The sequence below is a fragment of the Myxocyprinus asiaticus genome, chromosome 16 (genome assembly GCF_019703515.2).
Source record: "Myxocyprinus asiaticus isolate MX2 ecotype Aquarium Trade chromosome 16, UBuf_Myxa_2, whole genome shotgun sequence".
Taxonomy (NCBI): Eukaryota; Metazoa; Chordata; class Actinopteri; order Cypriniformes; family Catostomidae; genus Myxocyprinus; species Myxocyprinus asiaticus.
In genome coordinates, this window is record NC_059359.1 from 3,096,901 (window position 1) to 3,111,513 (window position 14,613).

At 37.0% G+C, this 14,613-nt stretch overlaps 1 protein-coding gene across 2 annotated transcripts in view; it reads right to left on the bottom strand.

Annotated features, from left to right (window-relative positions):
* Nucleotides 1-13,651, bottom strand: part of LOC127453596 (mannosyl-oligosaccharide 1,2-alpha-mannosidase IA-like) — a 278,918-nt gene extending 265,267 nt beyond the window's left edge. For both annotated transcript variants that reach the window (XM_051720073.1, XM_051720072.1), the window contains exon 1: nt 11,872-13,651. In XM_051720073.1, coding sequence (XP_051576033.1) covers nt 11,872-12,426 — 555 coding nt within the window. In that variant the 5' untranslated portion in view covers nt 12,427-13,651. The remainder of the gene's footprint in view (nt 1-11,871) is intronic.
* Nucleotides 13,652-14,613: the final 962 nt, after the last annotated feature.

The window sequence follows — 14,613 nt, forward strand, 5'->3', positions numbered from 1 at the left end:
TAACTGTCCAATGGCATTTTTAAACTCGATTGTCAAATGGATAAAGAAAAGCCAAAGTAAAATGAAAAAGAAAAGCCATTGGCAAATAGATTAAGAAAAGCAACTGGCAAATGAATGAAAAAAGCAAATGCCAAATGCTTTTTTAAAACTCAGTTTAATAGGTGTATTTAAAAATGCTTTTTTATTGTTACATTTAATTGTATAATAAACATTAATTAAATGCAAGATTTATTAAATATAATTATATTTTTAAATGTGAATTAAATAAACACATTTAAATGGGTCAATTTATTTATCCATTTATAAATTGGTTTTATTTATTCACGTTTTTATTTTCAAATTAATAGATTGATCATATATTTCTTCATTCCGCACTCCGCAGCTTCCATAAAAATGTGGTGTTGCATTACAAAATGCCTAAATAAATAAAAACACACACACACACACACAAAAAAATACATATTTAAGCCTATTTTTAAGATGTATGTATTTCAAGTTCATAACAAAATTACATCAAATTGAATTGTCATTTAAAATTTCATGAATAAATATTAATTTTATTTTATTTTAAATTACTTAATTTGATTTGATAGAATTTTGTTATTGAAATAGGTAAATATTAAAACACATTTCACTTACAAAATCTGAAAAAACTTTTATTTGAGTGTAAATAAAACACTTGCCTAAAATGTCCACTATTTATTTTATATGTTGTGTTGTGTATTCTGATTCATATTAGAGGAAATTTGATGGTGTATTTAATAAAATATATATATATATTTTTGAAGCGTAATATTAAGATAAATTCGAAAGAGTTGTGTAAATTTATGCTGTCATGCATAATGGTAAATAAATAGCGGTAAACTTTTTTTTAAAACAAACTCAAACAGTATATACAGTATATATAACTCAATATCTATGCATATTGCCTCCAAAATGGTCTATAATGAGATTTTTCTTTAAATAAATAAATAAAATAACAGTACATCTCATCCCAACAGGCACAATATTGGTTAAGTTTTAAATGGCAACATAATAAAACACAAAATATTAATATGTCGCTAAGACCTAGCTGTAACAGTCACATTTTAGAGTAGAGGGAGTCTGGTTTTTGGTTCCTGATGCCTTGCATTAGTTAAACCACACTTGCTAACCAACTTCTTGTGTGTTGCTCTCTTTGAAACCACACGGTAAACACATCGGGTGTGTCATTTCCGGAAGAACTTACAATACCACAGCCAATATTAAACTGTTCAACATTACTTATCTGTCATGTGACTGTCGTGCCAAGATATCAACAGAGTGTAACACATCTCTTTAAAGCCAGTGAACGATCTATGAAAGAATAATACAGCAAGGCAGATTTTACTAGTCGATACCAATCTAACACCAGTGAAATTTCATGATTCTTGCCAATTTCAAAACTACAGCAAAAACTAATATGGCTATGATCACACTCCTTCATTTAAAAAGATAAACATTAATATAAGTATGAACAAATAAATAAAAACAATGACCGCTTTACATTATTTACACGTGTGAGTGACAAAGTAAACAATGCAAGAATTGTTGTTGATATGTTGTGAATCTGATCTTGTGGTTTGCATCCATCACGCTCCATCTTAATTGATTGTTTTCTAATTTTAATTAATTAAAAAATATATATATTATCACACATATACAGTGAATTTCTTTTTTTTCCCCACATATCCTAGCTAAGTTGGGGTTAGAGTGCAGGGTCAGCCATGATATGGCACCCTTGGAGCAGAAAGGGTCAAGGGTCTTGCTCAAGGGCCCAACAGTGGCATCTTGGCAGTGCTGGGGCTTGAACCCCCAACCTTCTGATCAGTAACCCAGCACCTTAACTGCTGAGCCACCACTGCCCCTGATGAAGTTTTTCTCTATTTATTTGATGTACCTTTCATTTGTAATGCAGTACTACATGGTTACTTTAAAGCCTGAGTATTGATACAGATTTTCCTATTTGATTCAATTCTGATTCATAAGCTCTTGATTCGATTTGATTCGGATTTTGATTAATTTAGGTATATTTCAGATACATAATGTCCATCTTGCTTACATATTAAAGAAATGATCTCCCAGCTAATGCTGTTCATTATACAGAAACCTTCTAACTAGGTACATTATGAAAATATTAATTATAGGGGGGCCTGGGTAGCTCAGTTGTAAAGATGCTGGCTACCACCCCAGGAGTTCGCTAGTTCACTAGTTTGCTAGTTCAAATCCCAGGGCATGCTGAGTGACTCCAGCCAGGTCTCCCAAGCAACCAAGTTGGCCCAGTTGCTAGGGAGGGTAGAGTCACATGGGGTAACCTCCTCGTGGTTGCTATAATGCAGTTCTCACTCTCAGTGGGGCACATGGTGAGTTGATGCCACGGAGAATAGCATGAAGCCTCCACATGTGTTATATCTCCGTGGTAACACACTCAACAAGCCATGTGATAAGATGCACAGATTGACAGTCTCAGACGTGGAGGCAACTGAGATTCATCCTCCACCACCTGGATTGAGGCAAGTCACTACACCACCATGAGGACTTAGAGCACATTGGGAATTGGCCATTTCAAATTGGGAGAAAATCCAAAAGATTTTGGTAACATTTTACCTTTTTTAAAAATCAATATAATCAATATGCAAAATATGATATTATTTTGCATATATTATAAGTATTTACATTGATTTGTAGAGCACGCGCTAACCAAATCGGTACTGTCTCTTTAAGAAAACCTGCAGTTTTGTAAAGAGAGTCTGTAAATGAGCGCATATTAACGAGGGAGGACTCGAATGGCTTCTTTACCTCATCTGTGCTATTAAAGAATCAAATTGGGAAAGATGTCATGTTAGCTAATTTGGATCATCTTGCATTTCTTTTCCATTGACATTTGAAAAACGATGATGTATTGCTTGTCACTTTGTGTAATGATGATACTGAATATGAAGCCACAATGCAAAAACTTTTGGAGCAATATGTTTTGTTCACTGCTTCGTTCTTTAAACATAGCGGGCAGATATTGTCACTCCTATACAACTTGAACATAAAAAATAAAAAAATAGTTAATGTCCTTTGGGCTGTAATGAATTCTGTGTACCGATGTTTCATTAGTGGCCTAATTGTGTTGGTAATGAACAAAACAACCTTTCCCAAAAGCAGGTCAACAGAGTAAGCATGCAGTTAATTAAAAACTATTTCTACCAATGGTGCCCAAGGGTAAAATCACTTGAAGCGCTCGGCTGAATCACAGTCGATGAAACCAGGTAACGTGATGCCAAACACAATCTTGATGATATGCATTGTGCAATGCTTCATTTCAATAGTTTTGCATTTAACAGCATATTTGTGAAGTTTGCTTCCCCCACTCTAATCTTTATTGTAGGAAAAATAACACGTAAATATACTATTTCACAGGCATACCAAATTCTACAGAAAATAAAATCAAAAAGCAGAACTCAATTTCAAAATAGAGATTTCATACATTCTCTAATTGTTTACGCTGCAGTACATAATTTAAATGATGTTTATGAAATTATACTGTAAGTACACTTGTGGGCAAGTTTCATGAAAACTAGGATATATTTCATCCCAAAATAAAAAGAATAATTAAATACTAAAAATTTCATAATGAAAATAAAGTCAATTTTTAGGTCCATTGAGATGTTTTGCATTGTGACATTATTTTACTGACAATTAAGCAAATTTTCATCCCAAATTCTCGTTGTCTTTATGGTACGTGTCCGGATGTTTCGCTTTTGAGTTTGTTTTTGTAATCCTCATTATTCTCAATGGTGACTCTTATTAGACACATTACTGTAATACAGTATGTATATATCATGCATATAGTATATTTTACAGTAAGAAAATACTGCAATGTGACAATTGTTTTATTTAAATCAGCAACAATTGTCTGACATATGAAAACATTGTCAGAGAATTAAAATTTTTAGTACCATTAGACAAACTAAAAATGTTGCACTTTTTTTCTTTTTTTTTGTGCATCATATTTGATACATTAGACTTTAAAGGTCATTCTCCTCCTGAGGCCCAGTAATTCATTTTTATGTAGGACATTTGCTTTTGAAGTTTTTGTACAGTGGTAAATCTTGGGATATTATCAGTGGACTCTCTGGGCTTTTCAGAGATGCCAAATGTTTCAGAGTTTGACCATGACAACTTCCTCTCCTTGATCTATAAATATGGACTGAAATGTATCCCATCAAATACAATATGAATAAAATGTTTTTTCAATAATCAATTTTTATCATATGTATTTTATGCACCAAACACTAAATTGACATTTAAAAAAGGGAAATTGTAAAACTTTTTTCGCTGGCTCTCAGGAACTTATGGTAAGATGACATCATAGTAGCTTGTGATGTAAAATAATGATGAGATAGCAGGCTGTAATGACAGAGCAGGCTGCATATATGAAAATACACTGCAATATTAGTTCACACTTTAAATACATCTTATAAAAAGTAAATGTCAGAAATGTCAAAGCTCTGTGATTTTTTGTTTGTGGTGGGCATGAATGTAATGTAATGGTGATTGAGAGATGAACTTCAAAAGCCTGTTGTATCATATTTGATACATGGATTTCAAAGGGGGTTTTCAATAAAATAATATACAAGGTTTGAACCAAGCACAAGTTGCTTATATTCAGCAAATACTCATTTTAAAATATCAGTAACAATATAATCATTACTGTCACTTTTACTTTATTAAAATAAGCTGTCATTTATCCCAACATGAGTCACTTTTCACGCAAGCCATTTTAAATAGATCGATATAAACATTGAAACCACTTTTTTCACTAATAACCACTAGATGGTGCCATAAACATGAGAAACTTACATACTATAGGTTGTTTGGCTCGTCAGCTTGAACAGAGACTGAAACAGGAGCCGTCAAATGTTGTGATTCATATTTGATACAAACGGCGTTATAGGTTTAAAGGCCGTACAGCAAATACTATATTATGACATGTATACAATTTAAATAATATTATCAGTTGTTTAAAATTACATTAATGAGAATTTGCAAATATGGTGAAATGTACTTAAATGTCATGCAAATAATTTCACAATGCAAAAAATATTAATGGTTCAGAAAAATAGGCTTCATTTTCTGTAATATTGTATTACAGATTTTGGGGTGAAATATGACCTGGACATGTTCTTTTGTGAGATTAACTCCAAAACCCATCAGAACATGTAAACTGTTTGTAAAATAATACCGTAAATTGACCATCACACCAATTCTGATCTCTCCAAGAAAAACCGTCATAAGAATCCCAAATGACAAAAAAACCGTGATACAGTGCATGCTAAAATAATTGGTTGCCAAATAGTTTGGCTCAAGTCTGCACTTATCTTTGAATGCTGCATTCCATAAACAGAACAGAGCTCTGTAAGGAATAGAAAGATTTCAGGACCAAGAGATGTTCCTAATCTTTCCAAGACAACAGCAGCTATTTCAACACTCAACACTCTGGCACATCAGATTTTCATGTTGATTCTACAACGTGTGGAGGCCTGAGGCAATAAGGGTCATGCCTCTTTTTACATGTTTGAAATTCAAAACAAGTTAACTTCCATTACCACACACAATAATTTCAACTCAACAGTTTGTTAAAAGAACAAAACCTCTGATTTTCTATAATAAGCGAATCCAGTAATTACACTGCCGGTGCGTGGTGGAAAGCAGTTTTCAAACACTGTTGCAGTGATATTGTTAAGAAGACCGTTAGTTTGAAACCTAGAATTTGAACTCTAAAATACATTTGAGAGAACACTGGAAAGCTTTAGGGCCCAGCAGTGCATTTGGCCCTGATACAGCACACTCAGAGGTCATTTCTGCTTACTGGAATCTGATGCAAAATACCTCAACATAGCAAACACTGGGGGTTGTGGGACAAGAAAATAAGCAAACCAGTCCTTTAGAGACATGCAAAACTAGTAAATGATTTGTTTTAACTGCCTCTGTGTGTACTAGTTCATTATCTTGTAAACACTGCCTCAGTTTTCCATGCACGATGAAAGGATTCATTATTTGATAAAGCATGACTATATAACTATGACGACATGTGGTTGACATGTCTGAACAGCAACATTTCATTTCAAATAGTTTTGCATTTAACAGCACATCTGCAACATACATGATTTGCATTAATACTCTAATCTTTATTGAACAAAAAATAAATAAATAACACAAAAATATAATGTTCACAGTAGGAAGCACACCAAATTCAATAGAGCAACTAAAATTAGATCACAAATTCAAAGCAGGCATTTTAATAAATTTTTCTCACAAATCACAATGATGCTTATTATCAAACTATAATGCAAGAGCATGTACGCTGTCACAGTCAGTGTTGGGGAAGCTACTTTAAAACAGCTGCAAACTTAATTTAAAGAAGTTAGACTACTGTAAAGATGTCCATTTGATGTAGTTAGCAAAACTACAAGCTACTAATAAAAAGTAATTAACCACATTTAAGTGTTTTGGTGGGTTGGTGGTGCAATATCAGAGCTATTTAAGGAAGTATAATATGAAATATCTGTGTAAATATAAAACTACCAGATAGAACGAACAACAGAACAAATGAATGATAGAACAAACAAACCGACAGACAGAATGAACAATAGAACGACAGAACGAACAATTGAACGACCGATAGAACAAATGACAGAACAGACAAATCGATCTACAGAATGAACAATAGAATGACAGATAGAACAAATAAACAGAGAACAAACATATAGCGACAGAAATAAAACAACAATAGAACGAACAATAGAATGAACAAACCGATAGACAGAACAAACAATAGAACAAATGATAGAACGACTGATAGAACAAATAAACAGATAGAACGAACAATAGAGTGACAGAACTAAACCAACGATAGAGTGAACGAAAGAATGAAAAAAACAAAAGACAGAACGAACAATAGAACAAATAAACAGATAGAGCGAACAATAGAGCGATAGAACTAAAACAACTATAGAATGAACGATAAAATGAACAAACAAACTAACTAACGTACAAATGATATAACAGCCGATAGAACATACAATAGAACGAAAGCTAGAATGGACGATAGAACAAACAATAGAACGAACACACAATAAAATGTATGACAGAACAAACAATAGAACAAAAAAAACAATCAAACAAACGAACAATCAATAGAACGAATGGATAGAACAAACAATAGATGGAATGAACGAATGAACAAACCGCTAGACAGAACAAACAACAGAACGACTGATAGAACAAATAAACAGACAGAATGAACAACAGAGCGATAGAACTAAAACAACGATAGTATGAACAAAAGAAAGAACAAACCGATAGACAGAACGAACAACAGAACGAACGATAGAATGAACAAACTGTTAGACTGAACAAACAACAGAATGAACAACAGAATGATTGATAGAACAAATAAACAGATAGAACAAACAACAGCAATAAAACTAAAACAATGACGGAACGAACAATAGAATGAACAAACTAACTAACTAACGAACAATAGAACAGCCGATAGAACAAACAATAGAACGAATGGACGATAGAACAAATAAGCCGGTAGACAGAATGAACAATAGAACAAGCAATACAGTGATAGAACTAATAATACAATGAACAATAGAACGAACATTAGAGCGATAGAACTAATAATACAACGAATGATAGAACAAACAATAGATGGAACAATAGAATGAACAGACAATTATCAAACTAACAATAGAACAGACAATAGAACGAACAATCAACAGAATGTACCATAGAACAAACAATAGAACAAAAAACAATCAAACAAACAACAGAACAAACAAATGTTGGATAGAACAAACAAACAATAAATAGAACGAATGGATAGAACAAACAATAGATGGAATCAACGACAGAATGAACAAACGATGGATAGAACAAACGAACAATCAATAGAACAAAAGGATAGAACAAACAATAGAACAAAAAACAATCAAACAAACAACAGAACAAACAAATGTTGGATAGAACAAACGAACAATAAATAGAACGAATGGATAGAACAAACAATAGATGGAATCAACGACAGAACGAACAAACGATGGATAGAACAAACGAACAATCAATAGAACAAAAGGATAGAACAAACAATAGATGGAACCTAGGAGAGAATGAACGAACGATGGACAGAACAAACGAACAATCAATAGAACAAAAGGATAGAACAAACAATAGATGGAACCTAGGAGAGAATGAACGAACGATGGACAGAACAAACGAACAATCAATAGAATGAATGGATAGAACAAACAATAGATGGAATGAACAACAGAATGAACAAATGATAGACAGATGGATTTATGTGAACAATCCTTTGAAGACATTTTAAACACAACTTGATTACAAATCCCAAATGACCACTGAAGATGATCCCTGCATGGCACTTGCCAAATTAAGCATGCAACATGATGAGGTCATGTAACAACAATGCACATTAACTGTAGAATAATGCCTACTGGTTCAGTGCAGTTTTCCATTCCAAACACAGCCGTCGTCAATAACTACCCAAGAATTCACACTAAAGGCTAGTGAATACTAGTTTTTACGCATGCCGTTCTGCCTTCCAAAGTATACTATTTTTACCATGAGTCCATACGGACTAATTCAGCACAAGCACTAAGACTGTTTTGAGATACTTTTTTAGGACATTAAATGACAGTGGTGCATAAATACGGCAAATTTTCGTCTTCAAAACTGTACATCAGGACTGTGCATGCAGCCTAGTCTTTCTAGGCTCAAGGAAGGTCGTGTATACTCTGCTGATGACGAAATTTGTGTCACACGACACACACTATGCACGAGACGTACTGGCTCATGGAAAACTGAAGTATGCTTTGGCCTTAAGCTTTGGTTGCAAAGAGGCAGCAAAATTCTGCACATACTATTCATCAAACAAAAGCAGTGCTCCTCTTGTTACAGTCAAACCTCTGATGCACACTTTCAAACAGAGAAACAGCTGCTGTAATCATGACTCTTGATTAGTGGGATCTCTCAATCCCACGTTTAAATAGCCAGCAGCTAATTACACCGTCCTGCCCTATCTTTAAGTAGCCCAGAGCCTCCGCTCGGAGAAGTGGAACAGGATCTTGGCTTTCCAGAGAGGAAGCGCTCATCAAAGCTCTGCGCTCCTCTCAGCCTCAGGGAATCTCTGCCAAGCTGCTCCTTGTAACTCTATCCATCTCACAGAGCGGAAAACGCCCATTCAGCATGTCCCAACAGAGGATAAACCCTGCAGTCATCGGCACCATTACAAAAGGAGGGAGCATTGATGAATCAAAGGCCGTATACTAGAAAAGCTTCATAAACTCACTGATATGAACAACAAATACCTCAATAGACTTTCAAGTGAAACTCACTTAAACTGTTAAGAACACATCCAGGTAAAATTTCAACACACAAAAAAAAAAATTATATATCTATATATATATATGTTGCTTAAAGACAACAAAGCCTAGGTTTTAGGACCATTCAAGGAATGTTCCAGGTTCAATACAAACTCTTTTGACAGCATTTGTGGTATAATGTTAATTACCACAGGGATCATTTTGACTGGTTCATAGTTTGTTTTTCTTTAAAGCAAAAACCTGAATAACCACAAAAAATAATTCTGATTCGTCCCTTATTCAATTAATAAAAAGCAAAAATCGTTGTTACAGTGAGGCACTTACAATGGAAGGGAATGAGGCCAGTCCATAAACGATAAACAAAAAACTCACTGGGCCCATGCACGCACGTTCGATTTACAAACGTTTGGAATACATTAACATACGCAAGTTGTACTAACAAATCCGGGAAATACGAAGCGTTTGTGAATCCGGCGGAAAGTATTTGGGAAGCTCCATTTTACTCCCAATTCTTTGGTATATTTACGAAATTTTCATGAATGAGGCCCACTGTTTTAAAAGTATAGCCACAAGATGTAAACAATATGTGTGTTAACATGATTTTAGTTTCTTTAAATCACTTACTAACTTTATTTCTATAAAGTTTTATCTGATATTACAACTTCGTTACCACGGAGACGTAGCATGTGTGGAGGCCCATGCTATTCTCTGCGGCAACCATGCACAACTCACCACGTGCCCCACCGAGAGCGAGAACCACACATTATAGCGACCATGAGGAGGTTACCCCATGTGACTCTACCCTCCCTAGCAACCGGGCCAATTTGGTTGCTATAGGAGACCTGGCTGAAGTCACTCAGCACAAACTGGATTTGAACTTGCAACTCCAGGGGTGATAGTCAGCGTCAATACTCGCTGAGCTACCCAGGCCCCCCGCCTTTATGCTAATTTAAACTAAATGTATTGCACTAAGACAGTTCTTTAAACAAAATATAATATAATATATATATATATATATATATTCATTGTAATGGTCTGGGACGATACGTCCAAGTCACATTTCACCAAAAATATATATACAGTATATATACACTGATCAGCCACAACAATAAAACTGTTATCTTATTCCAAAACAGTCTGAACTTGAATATAAACCACTTCTTTCATTGTTGTTTTATAGTCCACCAGGTGAAAAATTGTAAATCAGATTGCTTAGAAAAGAAATGGCACAACTCTCCTCAAGAAGCCACAAGATTTAAGGTATTATTCATGTCTGTAGCACAAATGGTTACGTAGTATAAGTTTACTACTTAAAGTTAGAGGTTTGTTCAGCTTTCCGAAGCTCATGTAGGAGAAGCACTCTTTCTGAAACAATAAGAGGTTTCACTTCTACACCAAGAATAGCTCCAAATTTCTCCTGATTTGCCGGAATTGCCATTATCTTGAACAACAAACCTTCACTACCACGGTCAATGCCATTATTAGTTATATCAAAGCAATGTGAGCTGACTCCAAGACGAAAGGTATCTGTTATCTGGTTTTAAAACACCAGCTTCAACAATTGTCACATGAAAGCACACCTCGACGGCATGTCTGAGACGTTGCTGATAAGTGTCAGTTAGAAAACACCAGTAACTTTATGTGCTCATACGATAGCTCATATCCGGAGTGTATAGACTGTAACTTATGGTATGGTATAAGAATTGGGAGAGAGTGGGGCAAGTTGTCACAAGAGCTTTGTCTCAGTAACCATACACAATTACAATTACAAAAATGCTTCTTTTCTCTAGCAGTGGGTCTGTGTGTTGGTTTCAATCAAAAAATCTATCCTGCAAACTAATTCACAAAAAGAAATGTCCATTGTTCCCACTGTAACAACTTACTAGATATACTATGACAATATGCCCTGCTATTGGGGTCACACTGTAAATTTGCTGAATCTTTTTACTTGGGCAATAACGGTGGAAATATAGCTGTTTATAACCAAGACATGCGCCTATAATTGAATAAAATAAACCAACCAAGAATTTTTACTTCAATTAAGTAAAAAAGTATGACAACTAGCCTCGGTCTCCCCGATAACTTTAGCTTCTCCAAAGTTACTTTCTACAAGGATATTGCAACGCATCTTGCAGGGTTTGAACCAACAATCTAGGGCTGAACGATTTGGACAAAAAAAATTATTTGCGATTATTTTGAAGCAGTGATACAGTTAAATAAACAAAAAAACTAGTAAGTGCCTAACTTTGAATGCCCAAAATGAAGTCATGGGCAAACATGCTCTACTGCCAATAGAACTACTGTTCAAGAAAGGGTGTTCATACTTCAGTCCTCATAGGGTCTCAGCCAGGGGTGGTCCCAGAGGGGGGGTCCCCGGATGGAAGCCTGGCCCCCCATAGCCCAGATTTTAAAATCACTACACCACCGACTTTGTAGGGACCACAAATCTTACCTCTTTGACCTTCTCTCTTCTCTGAAGCGTCTGGGGATCCGATGGCTTTCCTTGGCCCTTCCCCAAAGGTGGTTTAATGAGACACTTTTTAAACCTTTCATAGCTGAATCCACTTCTGTGTTCCCCGTTATGAGCGGCCGTGGTGACACGCTCGTTCCCGACCGCCGGTTCGTGCGCCATCGCCGGACTCCACTCCTGCGTCCTACTCCCAACAGATCTCTCCACTGTTCTTGCTTCATGGGTGACCGAAGGCTTGCGGCTCAATTTCAGCTTAACATTCGCGTCACCCCCCTTGAAACTCACCCGCTGGTGCTCTTGGTCACCGGACACCTTTTTGGAGAGCGTCCGGGCGTCATTGTCGGAGCCGACGGTCACCGCTGGACTGTCGCTCTTGGAGAGAAAGATGCGCTTCAAGCGCACGCTATCGGGTAAAAAGAAGAGCGCCCCGAAGCACAGGGTTACCAAACCCGACAAGAATAAAAGAAACACGAATTTCTGAGACAGACGAAGCCCCATGCCCGATGCGGAGACACCGGGTAACTTGCGAAACACCATTTAAACGTTCTACAATACGCCTTACGCACGGTTATTCTGTGGTTATGCACTGTATCCAACGGAAACTTCCCTTGTCTGGTGGTTAGAAAGCACAAGCAAACAGGCTGTTGTGCAACCTCAACTCTCTCTTGCTCAAACTGACTAAACCCTTCCGAATCTATCGGTTTAAGAGGCCACAGGTTGCGTCAACAAATTTGCGCACAGCCAGAGCGTCATTGCGCATCAGCGTGCGGTCACAAAACCAGCTTCCTTGAGTTTCAGTCATGTAACTTCTCACCTAGGAGACTATATTGAAACCATATAGATTTCAATACAAGTCTAATGCCATGCACATATAATATGCATGATATTAATACATATTAAACGCCTTATTGCCTTAAATTAACAGGCACATACACACGCTGCTTTCTGGAAATGTTGGTGCACCTCTAAGTGATTAAAGTACAATTATTTGGGATTAAATGCTCTTAAAAGTTAAAGCAGCATTTAAATAGCCTATAATGTTATGCAAAGCCAAGATGCATAATATTAAATCGCCTTATGTTAAAAGGCAAGCGTCACTGTGCATGCAAACACGCTGCGTTCTGAAAATGACAATGATACACACACTTTCTCACATATGCTCGTGACCAAACAGTGTGAAAGTCAAGTTTAGCTCCGCAGAGTGAATGGCATAACGCTCATCTCATCCTATAAACCCCAAAACTGCAGCATCATAGGTTACTTCTCCATATCTGTGTGCGTTTGACAGTGCATATCACACCATGAGACACGAGCTGCACAAATATACCCAAAGATCAAACCAAGTGTAGCCCCGATGAGACGCTGAAATACGGTCCAAGTGTTTGTGAAAACTGTTGGTTTCCGCTGTTTATGCGCCGCGCATGCACGAAACTCCCGTGTGCTCCGAAAGTCTACATCCAGTGCATTAAGAATGATACGTGTGCTCCTAAAATGTGCACGACAGACTGATGTATTATTCTTCGGAAATTTTATCTAATGAAAACACGCCGTTTCCTCCCATTACCGCCCGTTTTTTTTCCGTGCTCGCGCTTGCTTTATCTCCACAGAAAGATGGACTAAAACAAATGTCGAGAGCAGAATGCTGTGGGATAGTCCATTGATGTATAAGCGTTGAAATAAACCCGTTAGCAATGTGATCCGCACACAGAAGGCGTTATGGAGCTCTATGTCTGTGCGACTATCCTGGGCGGTCTGCTGCAAGCGCCTTTGATCAGCAACAGCAGTGAGGGGGAGCGAGTCACTAACAGCGGGATATGCGCGTAAAAGCGTGCCGATACATCCACCGTGTGGTGTGTTTGGGTAGTTGATTTGGAGAACAGTTATTTTCCTGCTCTGTGAAATAAGCCTGGTTTGCATTTCCTTGTCAGTAGTACATTTTAGGCAAGCTTACTATCTTTGGGACTTGGGAAGTAGCTAGGATTAGCGAATCGGTTCCTTCGGACAGTTCACAATACGATTCACAACCGAGTCATCATTTATACGTATTCACAGAGCATTTTTTCATTTCATTGTTGTGTTAAAATAGGGTTTATCGCTATGTTTTTTCATTAAATCTTCTACCCACCCTAGTGGAAAAACCAGCTTAAGCTGGTAGCTGTGTTTTGGAACATGGTAGCTGGTTTAAGCTGGTCATAAGATGGTTTAAGATGGTCATGAGCTGGTCCAAGCTGGTCATAAGCTGGCCATGAGCTGGTTGACCAGCTACCATCTTCCACAAAACAGCTTGACCAGCTTGAGTTCGTATGGCCAGCTGGTCTCCCAGCTTGGACCAGCTCATGACCAGCTTGAACCAGCTCATTACCAGCTTATGACCAGCTTGAACTCGTAGGACAAGCTGGTCTCCCAGCTTGGACCAGCTCATGACCAGCTTGAACCAGCTCATTACCAGCTTATGACCAGCTTGAACTCGTATGACAAGCTGGTCTCCCAGCTTGGACCAGCTCATGACCAGCTTGAACCAGCTCATTATCAGCTTTTGACCAGCTTGAGCTCGTATGACAAGCTGGTCTCCCAGCTTGGACCAGCTCATGACCAGCTTGGACCAGTTCAGTACCAGCTTATGACCAGCTTGCACCAGTTTATGACCAGTTTATGACCAACTTAAACCAGCTACCATGTTCCAAAACACAGCTATCAGCTTAAGCTGGTTTATCCACCAGGGCA